We start from the raw sequence: 20,581 nt of genomic DNA on the forward strand, positions 1-20,581 counted from the left end.
AAGTTAGTGCTGTGCGTCCTGCTCACAGTGTACAGCTAAAACTACAAGTTAGTGCTGTGCGTCCTGCTCACAGTGTTCAGCTAAAACTACAAGTTAGTGCGGTGCATCCACCTCACAGTGTTCAGCTAAACCTAGAACTTAGTGCGGTGCGTCCTGCTCACAGTGTTCAGCTAAAACTACAAGTTAGTGCTGTGCGTCCTGCTCACGGTGTTCAGCTAAACCTACAAGTTAGTGTAGTGAGACCTCTGCACAGTGTTCATCTAAAGCTACAAGTTAGTGCAGTGCGTCCTGCTCACATTGTTCAGCTAGATCCGTTCCTGTTATCTTCTTACTGACAGGCAGGCTTGTCTTGTTACAGTATTTACAGCTACCTGAAGAAAATTGCTGGTGTTCTTTTGATCCTATTAGTACCACAGTCAGGCAGCTAGACTATTTACAGTTAGTGCAGTGCGTCCTGCTCACAGTGTTCAGCTAAAACTACAAGTTAGTGCGGTGCGTCCACCTCACAGTGTTCAGCTAAACCTAGAACTTAGTGCGGTGCGTCCTGCTCACAGTGTTCAGCTAAAACTACAAGTTAGTGCTGTGCGTCCTGCTCACGGTGTTCAGCTAAACCTACAAGTTAGTGTAGTGAGACCTCTGCACAGTGTTCATCTAAAGCTACAAGTTAGTGCAGTGCGTCCTGCTCACAGTGTTCAGCTAGATCCGTTCCTGTTATCTTCTTACTGACAGGCAGGCTTGTCTTGTTACAGTATTTACAGCTACCTGAAGAAAATTGCTGGTGTTCTTTTGATCCTATTAGTACCATAGTCAGGCAGCTAGGCTATTTACAGTTAGTGCAGTGCGTCCTGCTCACAGTGTTCAGCTAAAACTACAAGTTAGTGGGGTGCGTCCTGCTCACAGTGTTCAGCTAAACCTACAAGTTAGAGGGGTGCGTCCACCTCACAGTGTTCAGCTAAACCTACAAGTTAGTGCGGTGCGTCCTGCTCACAGTGTACAGCTAAAACTACAAGTTAGTGCAGTGCGTCCTGCTCACAGTGTTCAGCTAAAACTACAAGTTAGTGTGGTGCATCCACCTCACAGTGTTCAGTTAAAACTACAAGTTAGTGTGGTGCGTCTACCTCACAGTGTTCAGCTAAACCTACAAGTTAGTGCGGTGCGTCCTGCTCACAGTGTACAGCTAAAACTACAAGTTAGTGCTGTGCGTCCTGCTCACAGTGTTCAGCTAAAACTACAAGTTAGTGTGGTGCGTCCTCCTCACAGTGTCCAGCTAAACCTACAAGTTATTTTTTTGCGAGCTCTGCACAGTGTTCAGCTAAAGCTACCTGTAGAAGGTTGGTGGTGTTTTCCTGATCCTATCACTACCACAGGCAGCTAAAAAAGCTACAAGTTAGTTTTTTGGGAGCTCTGCACAGTGTTCAGCTAAAGCTACCTAAAGAAGGTTGGTGGTGTTCTCATACTACAGGCAGGCAGTTGATTTTGCTAGCTGCAGTATCAGTACATATATATATATATATATATATATATATATATATATATATATATATCCCAGCTTAGTGCAGCTACAGGCCATTAGTATGTCTGGAAAGCCAAGAAGGAGAGGCAGACAGTCACAAGCCAATAATAGAGGGCAAGCAGGCTCTGTGTCTAGTGCTGGTCGTGGAGGCGGTGCATCCTCATCAGCACGTGGCCGTGGGACACGCTTGGCCTTTTTTTCGGCAGCTGGCCGTGTTGAGCCGCAACATGCGGAAGACTTGGTCGAGTGGATGACCAAGCCGTCCTCATCTTCCTCATCCTCTCTCACCCATGCCCAGGGTACTTTGTCTGGCAAAGCAGCGGCCTCTTCCCTTGGCTCAATGTCATCAGTGACTCCTTCCCTAGCCCCACCATGTCCTCCTGAGGAGTCCCTCGAACTGTTTGACCACAGCGTTGGGTACATGCTCCAGGAGGATGCCCAGCGTTTGGAAGGCTCTGATGATGATACTGAGCTCGATGAAGGCAGTAACGTGAGCATGGACAGAGGGGGTGCCCAAGAAGGACAGCAATCTGGCAGTCATGCTCCCCCTGCTGCAGCATACTGCCAGGTTTGCTCCAGTGATGAGAAGGGAGGGGATGATGAGGTCACTGACTCAACATGGGTGCCTGATAGGAGAGAGGAGGAGGAGGAGGCGGCACATCACCAACAAGACAGGATGCCCTCCAGGTGCCAGCCTAAGGGCAGCACCTTGACTGCACCACACCCCAAAGCTCCACATGTGCAGGGCGCTGCAGTCTCTGCGCGTTATTCAAAAAGTTTTTTGGTGTGGGCCTTTTTTGAGACGAGTGCATCAGATCGCACCGCTGCTATTTGCAACATATGTCTCAAGCGTATCTCGCGTGGCCAAAACATCTCCCGCTTGGGTACCACATGCTTGACCAGACATATGTTGACCTGCCATGCAGTTCGTTGGCAAGCGTATCTAAAAGACCCACACCAAAGAACAAAGAGGACCTCTCCTTGCTCCTCATCAGCTGAGATCTCCAACCCCACTATACCTTCAGTTCTCTCTGAGACCTGCACTGAGAGGAATGAAGGTGTAGAATTAGGTGTGTCACAGCCAAGTACTTGTGGGCAATCTGCTTTTGGTACACCAACGTCAGATTGTACCAGGCAAATTTCCCTGCCCCAGCTGCTGCACCGCCAAAAGAAGTTTGCTCCCAGCCATCCACATGCCCAGTGGTTGAATGCTAGCTTGGTAAAATTGCTAGCACTTCAACTGCTGCCTTTTCATTTGGTAGACTCTGCCCCCTTCCGTGAGTTTGTGGAATGTGCAGTTCCTCAGTAGCAGGTACCCAAACGCCACTTTTTCTCACGGAAGGGGATTCCGGCTCTCTACCGGCATGTGGAAGGCAATGTCCATGCCTCGCTGGACAGGGCGGTCAGCGGTAAGGTGCATATTACCGCTGACTCATGGTCCAGCAGGCATGGACAGGGACGTTACCTAAGTTTCGCGGCGCATTGGGTGACTCTGCTGGCAGCTGGGAAGGATGCAGGACAAGGTGCAGTAGTGTTGGAGGTTGTTCCACCACCACACCTCCAAAATGCTAATGATTGTGACACACCTCTCTCCTCCACCCCCTCCTCTTCTTCTTCCTCCATGGCCTCTTCCTGTGCTTTGTCCTCGGAACCAGCGGTGCTCCGTAGCTGTTCAAGGGGCTACGCAAGTACGCAGGCCAAAAGATGCCATGCGGTGCTTGAGCTGGTGTGCTTGGGGGACAGGAGCCACACTGGGGCAGAGGTTCTGTCAGCTCTGCAGGGGCAGGTTCAGAGGTGGTTGACGCCACGCCAACTTAAGGCAGGAATGATGGTTTGTGACAATGGCACCAACCTCCTCTCTGCCCTCAGACAGGGACAAATAACCCATGTGCCCTGTTTGGCTCAGGTCCTTAACTTGGTGGTGCAGCGGTTCTTGGGCAGGTACTCGGGCTTACAGGATGTCCTGAGGCAGGCCAGGAAAGTCTGTGTGCATTTCCGCCGGTCATATAATGCCAGTGCTTGGCTGACGGACCTCCAAAAGGAGTTTACCTGCCCAAGAACCGCCTAATCTGTGACATGTCCACCAGGTGGAACTCAACATTGGCCATGCTGCAGCGACTGCACATGCAGCAGAGGGCCATCAATGAGTACCTGTGCGACTATGGCACCAGGACAGGGTCAGGGGAGCTTGTTTTTTTTTCCCCACGCCAGTGGGCCATGATCAGGGATGCATGCACTGTCCTGTCACCATTTGAGGAGACCACGAGGATGGTGAGCAGTGACAGTGCATGCATCAGTGACACTGTCCCCCTTGTCCACCTGTTGGAGCACACGCTGCGTGGAATAATGGACAGGACACTTGAGGCAGAACAGAGGCAGGAAGAGGAGGACTTCCTTAGCTCTCAAGGCCCCCTTTATCCAGACAGTGTTCCTGCATGCCCGCCGATCACACAGGAAGAGGAGGAGGAGGAGGAGGAGGAAGATTGTGTCAGCATGGAGGTGGAGCCTGGCACTCAGCATCAGCAGCAGTCTTTAAGGGATCAGTCCCAAGAAACACATGGACTTGTACGTGGCTGGGAGGAGGTGGCTGCGGACCATGTCGTCCTTAGTGACCCAGAGGACTCCGGACCGAATGCCTCAGCAAACCTACGCTACATGGCCTCCCTGATCCTGCAAAGCCTGCGTAAGGATCCTCGCATTCGTGGTGTCAAGGAGAAGGACCAATACTGGCTGGCAACCCTCCTTGATCCACATTACAAGGGTAAGGTTGCGGACCTTATCTTGCCATCGCAGAGGATGAAACATCTTCGGGAGGCCTTGCAGAAAGGTCTGTGCAACGCGTTCCCAGAGACTGGGAGGTTACAAACTCCTGTTTCTGGACAACGTGTTGCTGAGGCTTCGGTCAGTCAAAGAAGGAGCGGTGGAGAAGGTGGCCGTCTGACCGATGCGTTCAGACAATTTTTTGGTCCGCAGCCCCAAGGTATGATTGGTTCCAGCAACCATCGCCAGCGTCTGTTTTACATGGTGCAGGAATACCTAGGGGCAAGATCTGACTTGGACACCTTTCCCACCGAAAATCCTCTGGGTTACTGGGTCGTGAGGATGGATCACTGGCCAGAGCTTGCACAGTATGCAATTGAGCTACTGGCCTGTCCTGCATCCAGCGTTCTTTCGGAACGCACATTCAGTGCTGCTGGAGGCTTTGTAACCGATCACAGGGTGCGTCTGTCCACCGACTCGGTCGATCGACTGACCTTCATAAAAATGAATCAGTCTTGGATCACCACCAGCTACCAAGCACCTGATGCTGATGTAACCGAATAATTTTTTTTGAAATCTCAGATCCCTTCAAAGACTGCCTATGCTGATGCTGAGTGACTATCCCTGAGTAATTATCCTCTTCCTCCTCAATCATCACGCTGATACCTTGTAAGAACATTTTTGGTTCTGGGCGCCACCACCAGTGCCTAAGGCCCAATTTTTCAGCCCCTGTTTAACAGGGGCGTGTAATTACAATTTTTGATGCAATACTTTGCAGCAGGGCTCGTTTCTGCATTACAACTAGAGTATCTGTGAGGGATTGCAGTGTTGTGGCACCAGCACCAGTACCTAAGGCCAATTTTTCAGCCCCTGTTTAACAGGGGCATGTAATTACAATTTTTGATGCAATACTTTGCAGCAGGGCTCATTTCTGCTTTCCAACTAGAGTATCTGTGAGAGGTTGCAGTGTTGTGGCACCAGCACCAGTGCCTAAGGCCCAATTTTTCAGCCCCTGTTTAACAGGGGCATGTAGTTACAATTTGTGATGCAATACTTTGCAGCAGGGCTCATTTCTGCGTTCCAACTAGAGTATCTGTGAGGGGTTGCAGTGTTGTGGCACCAGCACCAGTGCCTAAGGCCTAATTTTTCATCCCCTGTTCAACAGGGGCATGTAATTACAATTTTTGATCTAATATTTCACAGCAGGGCCCATTTCTGCATACACACCAAGAGCGAGTGAGGACTTACAGTGTTGTGGCACCACCACCACCAAAGGCCCAATTTTTCTGCCCTTGTTCAACAGGGGCATGTAATTACAATTCTTGTTCTAATATTTCACAGCAGGGCCCATTTCTGCAACCACCAAGAGCGAGTGAGGACTTACAGTGTTGTGGCACCAGCACCACCACCACCAAAGGCCCATTTTTTCTGCCCTTGTTCAACAGGGGCATGTAATTACAATTCTTGATCTAATATTTCACAGCAGGGCCCTGTGAGGGCTTACAGTGTTGTGGCCACAACAACACCTAAGGCCCAAATTTCTGCTGAGTATATAGGGCAGGCCCCTACTTTCAAACATCTAACTTACAAACGACTCCTACTTGCAAACGGAAGGAGACAACAGGAAGTGAGATGAAATCTACCCCTAGGAAGGGAAATTCTCTCCTGTAAGAGTTAATATGGGAAAAACATTTCTCCTTTGCACTGATGCTGTCTAATCCTTGTTCCACAAAAAACCCCAAATTTTCAAAAAACATTTGTCATTGGTACAAAAAGTGAGGTGAAATCTTCTGAAGAGGAGGAAAGACAGCAAAACAAATGTCACAGGGGTGATAACCCTTCCCTATGTTTTCCAAAAAGCTTAAAAAAGATTTTTTGGCTGGAGCTAAACACGTTAAAAATGTACCCATTAAAAATTACAAACAGATTCTACTTTACAACAAACCTACAGTCCCTGTCTTGTTTGCACCACCTGTATACTGCTGTTCAGAGTATATAGGGCCTGGTGGCCCCACACCTTTCCTTATTTAAATTTGGGTGCGGGGTTCCCCTTAATATCCATACAAGACCCAAAGGGCCTGGTAATGGTCTGGGGGGTACCCATGCCGTTTGTCTCACTGATTTTCATCCATATTGCCAGGACCCGACATTACATTAAACCCGCAAGCAGTTTTAAATGAGATTTTTTCCTTTAAAAATGACATTTTGTGCAGGGACTGTTCTAAACACGGGAAACATGTGCCACTTTACAGGCATACTATAGACACACCCCAGGTATGATATTTAAAGGAATATTTCACTTTTTTTTTTTTTTACTTTAAGCATCATTATAAAATCACTGCTCCCGAAAAAACATCAGTTTTTAAAAGTTTTTTTTGCATTGATACAAGTCCCCTGGGGTAGGACCCGGGTCCCCAAACCCTTTCTAGGACAATACCATGCAAATTAGCCTTTAAAATGAGCACTTTTGATTTCGAACGTTCGAGTCCCATAGATGTCAATGGGGTTCTGACGTTCGTGCAAATTTTCGGTCCGTTCGCAGGTTCTGGTGCGAACCGAACCGGGGGGTGTTCGGCTCATCCCTAGTCATAAGGACCTCGACCTTGCATACTATTTCACATTTTCTCATCTGTTGCATTAAGTTGTAATTTATTTTTTATATAGAGTACACAAATAACTAATTCTAAATGATATTAATGGACATTTGGTGATAAACCAACAGTAGACTGTTAGCCATGAAATTGTAGGTAGCAGTTAGTCCTTGTAAGGGATGTTAGTGAGCAAGTTGAACTGTGGAATTGGTCATAGATAGTTTTTTGTTGTTGCAAAATAATCTTGATAATTTCTTTTTCCCATTAGATGCAAAAAGCCGTTAACTAGGCATCTGTCAAATGAAAAATCAAAGTCAGGTTTGAATACTGTAGTGGGTAATGCCATTTGGAAATGGTGTTAGAACTTGTGTCTACACCCCCTCTATAGTATAGCAATAAGCACAGCAGAGAACATTGGCCTTTTGTGATGTCCTGATTAGGAAGGAGATCTGGTCTTTGCTCAGATGTAATGTCCCAATCTACTTTTCATGCTCCACTTATAGACATGCCATAGTCAGGAGGAAACTGGAAGTGCTTTATTCCTACTCAGGTGCCCCCTTGGCTTTTATTACAAGATATATTATTGTAATGCATAGTGCATTACCAGAGATTTCATGCATAAAATGTCGAAGAAGACAAAATGGATACTTACAAAAGCATTAAAACCGCAAGACACTGTGCAGTGAAGAAATCACATAACCCAGCAAACGACTGCGCTAGGCTGATAGCTAACATGTTTCGGGGGTGTGCCTCCTTCTTCAGTTATCTACAAACAATACCCAAATTGTACACACGCTGCGCTTATCAAAATAAAATGTAAGACATTTCTACTAAAATATTAATAAAGTGATATTGTGCTTAACATACAAAATACACAAAATCTATTAATACTATACTTTAATGTGCAATAAACTTCAATGAATGAATAAATAGGTAAAAGTGCCCCAATCAGCCTGTGTATTGCAAATATTCCACAAAACTTGTGCAATTTTCAAACATTAATAGATAATTCAAAACAAACATCCATGCGATTTGGTGTTGCATACATGCATTTCAGTGCTGCATCTATGCAATATGGTGTTAGTGCAATGTTCAAACAATAAAAAGTTAAAAAATACAAAAAAAAACCCATCCATGCAATTTGGTGCTACATCCATGTGATTCTCTGCAATTCAGTGCTGTGTTGCTGTGCAATGATCAAATTAACAGTCCGATTTAGTGTTGCATCCATGCATTTCAGTGCTGCATCTATGCAATATGGTGTTAGTGTAATGTTCAAACAATAAAAAGTTACGAAATACAAAAAAACGGATACATGCGATTTGGTGTTGCATCCATGTGATTCTATGCAATTCAGTGCTGTGTTGCTGTACAATGATCAAATTAACAGTCCACAGATCTTCCACAATCCATTCATGTGTTATTGTGAACACAAACTAAAGTGCTGTGTGCTCATACAAGTGCTCCCCCCAGGTAATAGCCCCTCACCTTAGGGCGTGTGACTTTGCAATTAAGCTTGGTCAGAATGCGCCTTAGAACCTCTATGGGTTTGATGTTATATGCAGGGTCCTGGATAGATTTGCACTGGTGCCTCTGTTCCTCACAGCAGTCCCGTTTGCACCTCAATATATCAACACAAAAAGGACTTCATGGTGCAGTATGAACTAAATTTATTAAAATCATAAACAAATCCCGCAATGGGTACTCACAGTAAAAAGGCGCTTAAGGGCACCACACTAAAACAGCAGAAATGAACGGGCAACAGCGGCCGGTATGGGGTGGCGTGCTAGTCTTTCCCAACAGGTTGTATGTATAACGTTCCATTCTGTCCCCTTCTGGGAACAGGACGCTGTCCCGGGGAGTTAAGGACATACACATTAGAGATAGCAATGTCACGCGAGGCGACCGTTAAGTGGAGAGTTATTCACACTCCCTTTGACATTCCACATAATTACTTTTAGGTGATTCGCCACATGTGAGGGAGCCATGGCTTGTAGCCCAAGCAGGGGTAGTGCTACCGCAGACATCGCCCCGTCGGATCCAGAACCACCAATGTCTTGGCAGAATCCAAGGGAGGAATAATAAAAGAAAGGCCCAAACGACCAGATACATAATACAATAACGAATGGGAGGGCATGCCTCCAAAGACAATCCAATGACTTCACTTTTTTCCCTTTGCAGAACCTAGAAGACACCTGCCAAAGAGCGTCCCCTCTGTGTTAGTCTGCATGAGGTAGCTCCAAGGAGGGTGGTCTAGGGAGATGGGGAGGGTAAGGGAGAAGGGGAGTAGAAAGGGAAGGGGGGAAAGATAGGGAGGGAAAGAGAGGGAGAGGGGGGAAGGGGAGAGGGGAAGGGGAAGGGGAAAGAGGGGGAGGTGGAGGGGGTCAGAGAGGGGGTGAGAAGGGGAACCAAAGTTGAGACAGGGACGACGGTTACATGAGTCCAGTACATTAGGGCAGGCTAAGAGTGACAATCATTATGGTCTGCCAGGTGACGGAAATCAGAGGTGGCCAGGGCCACCTGCTCAGAGAAGGCCTAATCTGTCAAGAGCAGAGGCAAAAAGAGCAAACCATGCAAGTGGGCAGGATCATGAAATCAGCGGTGTGTAGGACGATCATCCAGAAGGTCAAAGCGCACCCTTTTGTAAAGGGGGTTTCTGAGGACTGGTTCTTGGATGACAGAGAGGATTTCCTGTAGGGAGAAGGCAACTTTGAGGGAGAAGGGTTTTCCTGTTCCATGTCAGAGGGTTGTGCCATGTTAAGGTTGTGCTCCGCTTCAGATGGAGAGGTGAAGGACACACATTCACCCATGGCAGTTTGGATGTGTAGGATCGCTGGGTACGCCAGAGTAAATTTGATATGATTGTTATAGAGGGACGAGCAGACCGCTGAGAAGGCCTTACTTTGGTGCATGACTTTAATGGAGTAATCAGCGAAAAGTAGTAATGGGTGGTCATCATTAGGGATAGGCCTAACACCTCCTGGTTCGGTTCGCACCAGAACACCTCAAACAGGCAAAAAGTTCTAGCGAACATGCAAACTCTATTACAGTCTATGGGACACGAACATGAAAAATCAAAAGTCCTCATTTTAAATGCTTATATGCAAGTAATTGCCATAAAAACTGGGGACCCGGGTACTGCCCTAGGGGACATATATCAATGCAAAAAAAGGAGCAGTGATTTTAATGATGCTTAACGTGAAACAATAAAAATGAATTAATCCTTTAAATATCGTTCCTGGGGGGGGGGTCCCCTTAGTCTGCCTGTAAAGGGGCACATCTGTGCAATGTGTAGAACATGCCGCAGCAATAATGACATTTCTAAAGGAAAAAATGTACTTCAAACTTGCTTGCGGCTGTAATATATTGCTAGCTACCGGCAATATCGATGAAAATATGAAAAAAAAATGGCGTAGGGTCCCCCCCAGTCCATACCAGTTCTGAGCATGCAGGCTGGCAGGTCAGGAAAAGGGGGAACAAGCGAACGCCCCCCTCCTGAACCATACCAGGCCACATGCTCTCAATATGGGTGGGTACTTTTGGGCAGGGGGGGCTCTGCGCCCCCCACCCCAAAGGACCTCTTCCCGACAACCCTGGCCGGTGGTTGTTGGGGTCTGTGGGCGGGGGGCTTATCGTAATCTGCAAGCCCCCATTAACAAGTTGATCCCCATATACCACCCCCCCATGTGAATGGGTATCGGGTACATTGTACCCCTACCCATTCACCAAAAAAAGTGTCAAAAAGTAAACCACAAGAGACAGTTTTTGACAATTCCTTTAAAAAAAAAAGTGTCCTGTGGTGTAAATCAATCTTCAATCACGCCGCCGATGGACCCGAAAAATAGAAAAAAAGAAAAAAACTCCACCTCGATGGGAGGCCTACCGGCGACTCCAGTCTTTTGGCTTTAACAGCTCTTATATAGGCAAAGGCAGGGCCCCCCGCTGACGTAACCGGATGACCCCACCCTCCCAGACGTCACATGATGTCAGAAGGGGGTGGGGTCACTCGGTTACCGAGTGGCCCCACCCTTGCCTATATAACAGCTGTCAAAGCGAAGAGACAGCAGTCGCCGCGTGGCCTCCCTGTCAGGGCTGGCTCAGCCCTTCCTTCTCTGAGCTGGCCGCTCAGCTGTCAGCCAATTGCCAGCTCTCATCTCTCTCCACAGTTACCCAGCTGTTCCTGATCCTGCTCATCTGACCTGCCAACTTATAGCTGTCCAGCTCACTTCTTCTCTGCCTTCGCCTTGGTCACATCACAAGAAACCATCTCCTGCGTTCCTGTTTAAGACTGGATTTGCTGACATCCCTTCTGGCTCCTTATCCTGCTTGCTGTTCCTACTTGGATCCTTGAATTCTGGCCTGGCTGATTACCCGATCTGGTTACTGAACTCTGGCTTGGCTGATTACCCTATCTGGTTACTGAACTCTGGCTTGGCTGACTACCCTATCCGGTTACTGGCTATGCTTTGACTACGCTTACTCTATTTACCTTTTTATTTTTATTAATAAACAAGTGTGATTTTGCTGTATTTCTGTCTCAGTCTGGTTCATGGTTTCTGACAGTAGGCGAAGACCATGAATTCGGAAGATACAGTCAATCCACTTGTTGCTAATATTTTTTCCAGACTGGATGAGCAAGATCACCGCATGGATCAGTTTCCCATGGCGTTACAAACGCTCCTGAGTCGCACAGCTTACCTGGAATTCCCCACTGTGGCTGCTCTGGTACAACCTGAGTTGCAGGCCGTTCCTGCTGCTGTGCCAGTCTCTGTGCAGGCACCCGCCTCGAGTATTACCTCTATAAGAGGTGTTGCCCCAGGCATTTCCCACGGACAGAAGCAAAGTAGGGTTCGTGATATCTTTGCTTTCTGAGAGAGCCATGGCCTAGGCTAACTCTCTATGGGAGATGCAAAAAACCTGTTGTCTTGAGTTACCCTGAGTTTGTGGCCTCCTTTAAAAAGGTGTTTGATGTTCCTGCACACTCCGCTTCTGCTGCCAAGTGCCTCATGTCCATCAAACAGGGTACAAGAACTGTTGCCGACTAGGCCATTGAGTTCGATACTCTGGCAGCAGAGGTTGCTTGGAACAATGAGGCCCTCATGGCTGCTTTTTCTCATTGTCTCTCGGATTCCATCAAGGATAAGATAGCAGCCCAAGATATACCCACTAAGTTGGAGAGCTTGATCTCATTTGCCATCCTCATTGACTCCAGACACAGAGAAAAACTTTCTTTTAAGATGCGCTTGCAGAAGCCTCCTGTACGTTTGCCTCCGAGTTTTGCAGTCCCACCCGTGCCTCCCTCACCTCCCATGCCTCCTGGTACCGAGTCGGTCAGTGAAGATGAACCCATGCACTTGGGCTTCACGTGTCTCTCTGTGAATGAGAGAGCCTTTAGGAGGAGGGAGAGATTGTGCCTTTATTGTGGCCAGACGGGTCACTTTTTGAAGTCTTGTTCTACCCGTCCTGGGAACACCCGAACCTTGAGGTCCTGTTATGGACAGACCTTAGGTAGCGTTGTGTCATCCCCAGTTATCCAGAAAGATAAGCCCCTGGTTTTGGTCACCCTTTCTTGGGCTAAGTCGTCTATCGTGATACAGGCTCTAATCGACTCTTGGGCTGCAGGCCTGTTCATTGATGCTGCCTTTGTAACAATCCCACTGCAGCTGCGTGACACTCCACTTGCCATTGCCATTGACGGGAGATCTCTACAGCCTGCCCATGTGACTCATTAGATGGTTCCATTGTCCATGGCCGTAGGGGCACTTCTGAGGAAGCTTGGGATCAAGCGAAACGCGTAAGCATCAAGCCATTATGCTGTTAGTGGTGAGGACACTGTGATTTCCACCAGATACCATGATCCACCTCCTATTATCCCTTATTTTCAAGTTGTAACATGGATGTATCCGTTTAAGTGAATCATTCACTATGCTGCTTTGGACTGTGGCTCTCCATACAGCCTATTGATACCACAAGCCTGGATGGCCTGGACCTTACCTTGTACCGTATGTTCCGGTTGGAGTGACCACATACTGACGTCTACGTCCGGACCTCCAGAGCGGAATCAATTTCAGTGGGGTTACTGCTGCAAGGACTAGACTTTCAAGGGCTATGATTATAACCACACAAGACGTCAAACGGTGAGCTGCTTTGCACCCCAAGCATTGAGGAGTGCCCCATATAGCGTTTTCCTTGTGTTTCTTCAACCTTCCATCCCCACCGATATCTGCACATGTATGTGTATCTTGTGGTATCATTGTCATTGTTTCCTCAGTCCTTACATTAAGGGAACTCTCGTCCACCCCTTAAGCACAGGCACTTTCATAGACATCCCTATTGGAATCATGACCAAGTGCCCCAATTTTTCACTATTTGCCAAATACTATTTCTGTTAATTCAACCATTGAATAACCATTCATGCCATGGTTCCAGAGTCGGATTCAAGATTAATATTTGTGTGTATGTGAGACGAGTGTAAGGTGTCTGTATCGGGTCTGGTGGCCACCTGTGTCCTATTAAGACATTGGTCTGATTTTAATTATGTGTTGGAGGTGGGTGTAGGTTGCTATTAGTATTGTTTAATTTTCTACTTGGATAATCAATAAAGATATTTAGCTCATACCGGTCTGTCCTCTCTGATGAATTGCTGTTGGATTTTTTCCGTTGTTTTTTATTCACCATGAGATAATCCAATTCCAAGTTTCTTCCTCGCCTAAGTTTCCGCTGGTTATTGGTTATCCTTGGTTACAGAGGCACAAACCCTCTATTGATTGGCTCCATGCTGAGGTTCTCTCCTGGTCACCACAATGCAGTGAAACATGCTTCGGGAAGGTAGCCAAGGTCCTGTGCACCTCTTCACTCTCCTCCCTGCCAGAGGAGTACTGTGATTTTATGTCTTTGACAAAGGTCAAGCCGGTAGTTTGCCTCCACACCGGCCAATTGATTGCGCAATTGACCTTCAACCTGGTGCCATACCCCCTCGTGGCTGGGTTTACCCTTTTGTCAGTCTTGGAGGATAAAGCCATTGAGGAGTATGTTGCAGAAGCACTTTCTCGAGGTTTCATCCGCAAATCCTTGTCTCCTGCTGGTGCCGGTTTCTTCTTTGTAAAGAAAAAGAGTGGTGAACTGAGACCTTGTATTGATTATAGGGGTCTCAATCGTTTCACAATTAAGAATGCCTACCCGATTCCATTGATTACTGAGTTTTTGACTGCCTCTAGGGAGCAACGGATTTCACGAAGCTTGATTTGAGAGGGGCTTACAATCTCGTGAGGATTAAGGAGGGCGACAAGTGGAAAACTGCGTTTAATACCAGAACAGGCCATTATGAGCACCTTGTAATGCTTTTTGGTCTTTGTAATGCCCCAGCAGTTTCTCAGGAATTTATTAACGATGTCCTCCGAGATTTGTTGCAGTTATGTGTAGTGGTTTATCTCGATGATATCCTCATATTTTCCAAGTCCCTGGAGAGCCACCACACAAATGTCTGTCGTGTGCATCAGAAACTAAGAGAGAACAATCTCTATTTTAAACTGGAGAAGTTCCATCTTGAACAGGTTCAATTCCTGGGCTATGTCATTTCCACTGCTGGCTTTTCGATGGACCCAGAGAAACTTTCGACAGTCCTACAGTGGCCTCGACCCGTGGATTTACGTCCTCAGCAGCATTTCCTGGGTTTTGCCAACTATTATCGGAAGTTTATTCGTAACTTCTCGTCTCTGGTCAAGCCCCTGACTAAGATGACCAGAAAGGACAGTAACCCACAGAGTTGGTCTCCGAAGTCCATTAAGGTCTTTGAGAGTCTCAAGGCTGCCTTTGTTTCTGCTCCTGTGTTGGCACATCCTTTTATCCTTGAGGTTGATGCTTCTGAGAATGGTGTTGGCGCCCTTCTGTCTTAACGTCCCACCTCTGAGAGTGCTATGCATCCTTGTGGCTACTTTTCCAAGAAATTGTCACCTGCAGAGTGCAATTATGAGATTGGTGACAGAGAACTGTTGGCAATCATTTTAGCCCTGAAAGAATGGAGACATCTCCTCGAAGGTACCACTGTGCCGGTTCTCATTCTTACTGACCATAAGAATCTCACATTCTTGTCTGAGGCTAAACGCCTCTCTCCCAGAAGGGCGCGATGGGCTCTTTTCTTGTCAAGTTTCAATCACATTGTCTCATTCTTAACCGGTACTAAGAATGTAAGGGTTGACCCCTTGTCACGACAATTTTCCTCCACTTACAAGTTGGAGTCGGTTCCAGTTTCTGTGATTCCTCCTGATCGTATTCTGGCTACGGTTCGCACCAGTCTTCCTTCTCCTTTGGGTGACAAAATTCCTGCTGCTCAGGTCGATGTTCCTACTGAGAAACCTTGTGACCGTTGCTTTGTCCCAGAGTGTCTCCATACTGCCGTGCTCTAGACTTACCATTCTCCCGAGGCAGCTGGCCACTCGTTTGGGCCATTTCCCAACAATTCTGGTGGCCTATTCTACATGCTGATGTAACTGCCTTTGTAGCTGCCTGTTCCGTGCGTTCTTAGAGTAAGACTCCACAACACCTTCCAGTGGGTCTCCTACAACCCATACCCAATGGAGAGAGGCCCTGGACCCACCTGTCTATGGATTTCATTGTGGAGTTGCCCAACTCCCAAGGCAACATGGTTATCCTTCTGGTGGTTGACCGGTTCTCAAAGATGTGTCATTGTATTCCACTTAAGCAGTTGCCTACTTCTAAGAAACTGGCTTCCATTTTTGCTCAGGAGATCTTTCGCTTACATGGGCTACCCAAGGTGATTGTCTCGGACAGGGCAGTCAGTTTGTCTCCCGGTTCTGGTGAGCCTTTTGTGCACAGTTGGGAATTCACTTTGCTTTCTCCTCTGCATATCACCTGCAGTCTAATGGGGCCACAGAGCGAGCCAATCAGTCCTTGGAGCAATTCCTACGTTGCTATATTTCTGACCATCATAACAACTGGTCAGACCTATTACCATGGGCAGAGTTTGCTCACAACAGTGCCTTGAATTCTGCCTCCCGATTGTGTCCGTTCATGGTGAATTATGGTTTCCAACCTTCCATGTTGCCTGACTCGTTTGTTCCGCAGAGTATTAGTGCATAGAGGAGCATCTCCGTGGTCTTTGTTCCACTTGGGCACAAGTCCAGGAGGCTTTGTGTCATGCTAATGATAGGTACAGACGCCATGGTGACCGCAGATGCCTGCCTGCGCCTTCCTACCAGTTTAGGGACAGGGTCTGGCTGTCATCTCACAACCTCCAACTTAGTGTTCCCTCACTGATGTTCGCACCTCAGTTTATTGGGCCTTTCGGTATCCTTCGCAGGATTAACCCAGTGGCTTACGCATTGGACCTTCCACCTAGTATGCGCATCTCAAATGTGTTTCATGTCTCCTTATTGAAACCGTTGGTCTGCAACCGATTTACCACCTCGGTGCCACGTCCCCACCCTATACAGGTTGAGAACCATGAGGAGTATGAGGTACAATCCATTGTTGACTCTCGTAGGTTCCGTGGGTGCATACAGTACCTGGTGCATTGGAAGGGGTACGGTCCGGAGGAATGCTCCTGGGTCTCATCCTCGGACATACATGCCCCTGCCCTCCTCCGTGATTTCCATAGATGTTTTCTCCTCAAGCCCGGTGGTCCTCCGAGGGGGAGGGGTCGTTGAGGAGGGGGTACTGTCAGGGCTGGCTCAGCCCTTCCTTCTCTGAGCTGGCCACTCAGCTGTCGGCTAATTGCCAGCTCTCATCTCTCTCCACAGTTACCCAGCTGTTCCTGATCCTGCTCGTCTGACCTGCCTACTTATAGCTGTCCAGCTCACTTCATCTCTGCCTTCGCCTTGGTCACATCACAAGAAACCATCTCCTGTGTTCCTGTTTAAGACAGGCTTTGCTGACATCTCTTCTGGCTCCTTATCCTGCTTGCTGTTCCTACATGGATCCCTGACTTCTGGCCTGGCTGATTACCCGATCTGGATACTGAACTCTGGCTTGGCTGACTACCAGATGCCATCAAGCCTCCTGCCCCCAGAACCCAACAACCACTGGCCAGGGTTGTTGTGAAGAGACCCTTTTCCCCATCAACATGGGGACAAGGTGCTTTGGAGGGCACCCCAAAGCATACTGCCCATGTTGAGGGCAAGCGGCCTGTTATGGTTCAGAAGGGGGTAGGGTGCTCACTTGTCCCCTCCCTTCCTGGCCTGCCAGGCTGCATGCTCAAATAAGGGGTGTTATGGATTTTGGGGGGACCCCATGCCATTTTTTAAAAAAGAAATTGGTATGGAGTTACCCCTTAAAATCTATACCAGACCCAGAGGGCCTGGTATGGATCTTTGGGGGACCCCACACCGTTTTGTTTTTTTCTTTATATATAAAGTACTCTGAACTGTATTATATATACTACACTGGCTGCCCTATATACTCTCAGGGGTTGTAAACCCTCGCCATTTTTCACCTTAATGCATTTTATGCATTAAGGTGAAAAACATTTTTTAATGCAGCAGTGCCCCCGAGCCCCCCTTATACTTACCTGAGCCCCGAAATTTGCGTGACGGGAATGAGCACACCAGCTCCGGCCGGTGTCTTGTGTCCTGATTGGATAGATTGATAGCAGCGCAGCCATTGGCTCCCGCTGCTTGCTGTCAATCAAATTCAATGACGCGGGTGCTGGGGGGCGAGGACTAAGTTCGACTCGAACATCGGGACCATCCCTAGTCATCAACAGAGAGGTAATGCTGTCGCCTGAATTTTTGAAGTATTACATGTTTATCCACATAGTTTAGGAATCTGACAATCACAGGTCAGGGCTCAGAGCGCGATTTTCGATGGCTGTCCGATGCGATGTGCCCATTCCACCAGGCAAATCCTTTTATACATTTTATCCTGTGACAGATCTCTAAGCACTGGAAGTGATTGTGTGTTTTTACAAGATATATTATACCTAGCCAGGTAGAGATTAGATGAAGAACAGGAGAACCGATGGTCAATCTGTGCCAAATCAAAAAACAGGTGTTGGGTAAGAGCAGGTTAGAGTCACTCTAGTAGAGTTTGCAATCAGGCAACGAATCCACAGGGTCAGATGAGAAGGTCAGAATGTTAGTCCACACAGCAAAGGTTCAGTCATCACAACAAGCTAAGTAGGCAACAGAAATATAGATAATTAACTGGCATAATAGTGCAATTTTTTTTAAAGGTTTGGCAACCAATTAAGAGTAACACGAGGAAGTACACCCAAAGATGAATAATCTTGTTACAGGGGTACATGTAATTGTGCATGTACTGAGAGACAGACAAGAACAGCCCACCTGAGTGCATAAAAAGAATGGAGCTGAGCAGATGTTGTATCTGATGGGTAAAAGAAAGGGAGAGGCATGTCTGTTACCTCCATTTACTCCTTCTGAAAATGCTTGTTATCTGCAGTCACACTGACTCTTTTGCTACATTACTTGTAGCCACTCAACCACTTATTTCCATTATGATCTGCCACGTTCTTCCAGGTCCGTGATTCTGCATCTGTTACATTTTCAAAACAATGTAAGTAATGGCAGCCCCTGTATTCCTCTCAAGACAGGTTCACATTGAAGTGTATCTAAAGCTTTGAATCAAAAATGAATATATTGCAGCTTGCCTCTCTATAAATATGCTGCCTGCATTAGATTTTTGAAGGTTTTTTTAAATTTAATTTCGCCTGAAATCCAGCCGGGATCAATGTTGTCACCCTAGGGTATGACTACAGGACACCTCCACTTGTCTCTATACCATAAAAAGAAGGTGTTCTGTAGTCTACAGAGATAGCTGGTAACATTGTGAAGCCTCGTACACACGATAAGTTTATCGGACAAATCTTCGTCCGTTTTTTGTTGCATGTTAGTCTCATGTCGAAAGTGAAGAGGTTACTTTCTTATGAAAATTCTCATACGACTAATTCAAATTCAGAAGTGATTTCATATGTTGAGTTGTTTTGTATGTATTTTTTCGTTTCTGAGCATGTGTAGTCTTGCTCTTACGAGACTGTACTAATATGAAAATCGGACGTTTTGTTCACAAACGATAAAAATTTTATAGCCTGCACATACAGTTTTTTTTGCCCGAAACTTCGTAAGTCTGTAAAACTGTCGAAAGCACCATACTAATGATCTGAAAATTGGCAGATCGTTCTTCGGATGAAATGTTACTTCCAATTTTCTTATTGTGTGTACGGGCCTTTACTGATAAGAGAGCAACATAGGCAGAGTGCTTAGAAATTATCATCTTGCAAGATTTCTGGAAGAATCAGCAGGTATTTTTTTACAGTTATTGAACAAATATAACAAAACACTTTCAAGCAGGCCAAAAAAAGAACAAATCTAAAAAAAATATTGTTATGGTTTACATACACATTAATGTTAAAGTCAATTTGTTTTTATTGAAATGTTTCCTATTATATTTCAGATGTAATACAGGGAACAGTCAGCAACGCGTGTGGAATACTAGCAACCAAAGCTGTAACAGGCGAAAATATATACCCAAAGAAGCACACAACGAATTAACTTTCCGGCATCAGCAAGATTTGCCTCTACCCCAGTTAAGGAGAGAGACTCCAAAATTGCTCACCACCACTAATGGGAAAGCAGAATCCCTTAACATACCTAGAAACTCGGTGGTTCAAGAACTGTCAGAGCTGGAAAAACAAATAGAGGTTATAAAACAAGAACTGCACATAGCTATGAGCAGAAAGAATGAACTGGAAGAGTACCAGAGGAAAAACAGGACTGCTAAGTCTTAAAAGCAGCTTCCAAGTCTTAACATTAAGAAACTTTATGACCGACACAAGTCATGTCAAAGACAGACTCTTTTTGGTCACTACACAGGAAATCTACATGAATCATTTCTCTACTTCTGATGAGATTTGTTTGTCTTTTTTGTAAGATATAACATGTATTTCTCTAGTGCGTGAACTTTCATCCAGTATTAAAATGTGACCTTGGACTCTTTTCAACTGAGAACCACTTCTGCTCTTCTGTCCCCTCTATGGTATTAAATGAAGGTTTTCACTTCTAAGCCCCTTAGTGTGCATTAATAAAACTAAAATGGTTTTGAATTATTTCCACTGAGTCCTTTGCTAGTATTTTTAACTTTTATGAAGGAAATCTGCATTTAATGTGTGTCTGTGAAATTGAAATTTCAGCAGTTTGAGGCTAGTGGAGAACCAGGGTGAAAAATTAATTACTCGTCTGCTCTGTAATGGACTTCTGAAGGAAGTACAGCAACCTATTTGATAATATTGAAAACTGATTACATTTTTTAAGAGGTCAATGAAAGACAATAATAAAGATTTTATGTTTATTGGACTTGGGAGTATTTCAGAAAAGTTTCCAAGTAGAAACTTAATGATCGATGTTTGCACTTTGGCATATGTGTTGAGAAAATAAAGTTTATAGTAAAACTGTTAGAGCAAAAGTGTGAAGAAAAAATATGCTCAGATATTTGCTTTAATGTATTTCTTGACACTCATTCCAGATTGACAAATGTATACCTTATGGCACTTAGTTGGTGGATGTTAAAAAGTTTGCTGCACCTTTCACAAGTTAAATGTGTATTGATTTTGATAGGTATCATTAGCCCATACACACAGGGCTGAATAATAATGAAGAGCCAGTGTAAGAACCAGTGAAATATATCAGAACTGCTGTAATGTAACTCAGTACATTTATAATGCAAAGTAAAGGGAATCTCTCATGAG

At 46.1% G+C, this 20,581-nt stretch overlaps 1 protein-coding gene across 1 annotated transcript in view; it reads left to right on the top strand.

Annotated features, from left to right (window-relative positions):
• GRIN3A (glutamate ionotropic receptor NMDA type subunit 3A) overlaps positions 1-19,931 on the top strand; it is a 596,809-nt gene extending 576,878 nt beyond the window's left edge. The window contains exon 9 of the mRNA XM_073591206.1: positions 19,291-19,931. Coding sequence (XP_073447307.1) covers positions 19,291-19,624 — 334 coding nt within the window. The 3' untranslated portion in view covers positions 19,625-19,931. The remainder of the gene's footprint in view (positions 1-19,290) is intronic.
• The last annotated feature ends 650 nt before the right edge of the window (positions 19,932-20,581 follow it).

Source organism: Aquarana catesbeiana, linkage group LG01 (assembly GCF_042186555.1).
Source record: "Aquarana catesbeiana isolate 2022-GZ linkage group LG01, ASM4218655v1, whole genome shotgun sequence".
NCBI lineage: Eukaryota > Metazoa > Chordata > Amphibia > Anura > Ranidae > Aquarana > Aquarana catesbeiana.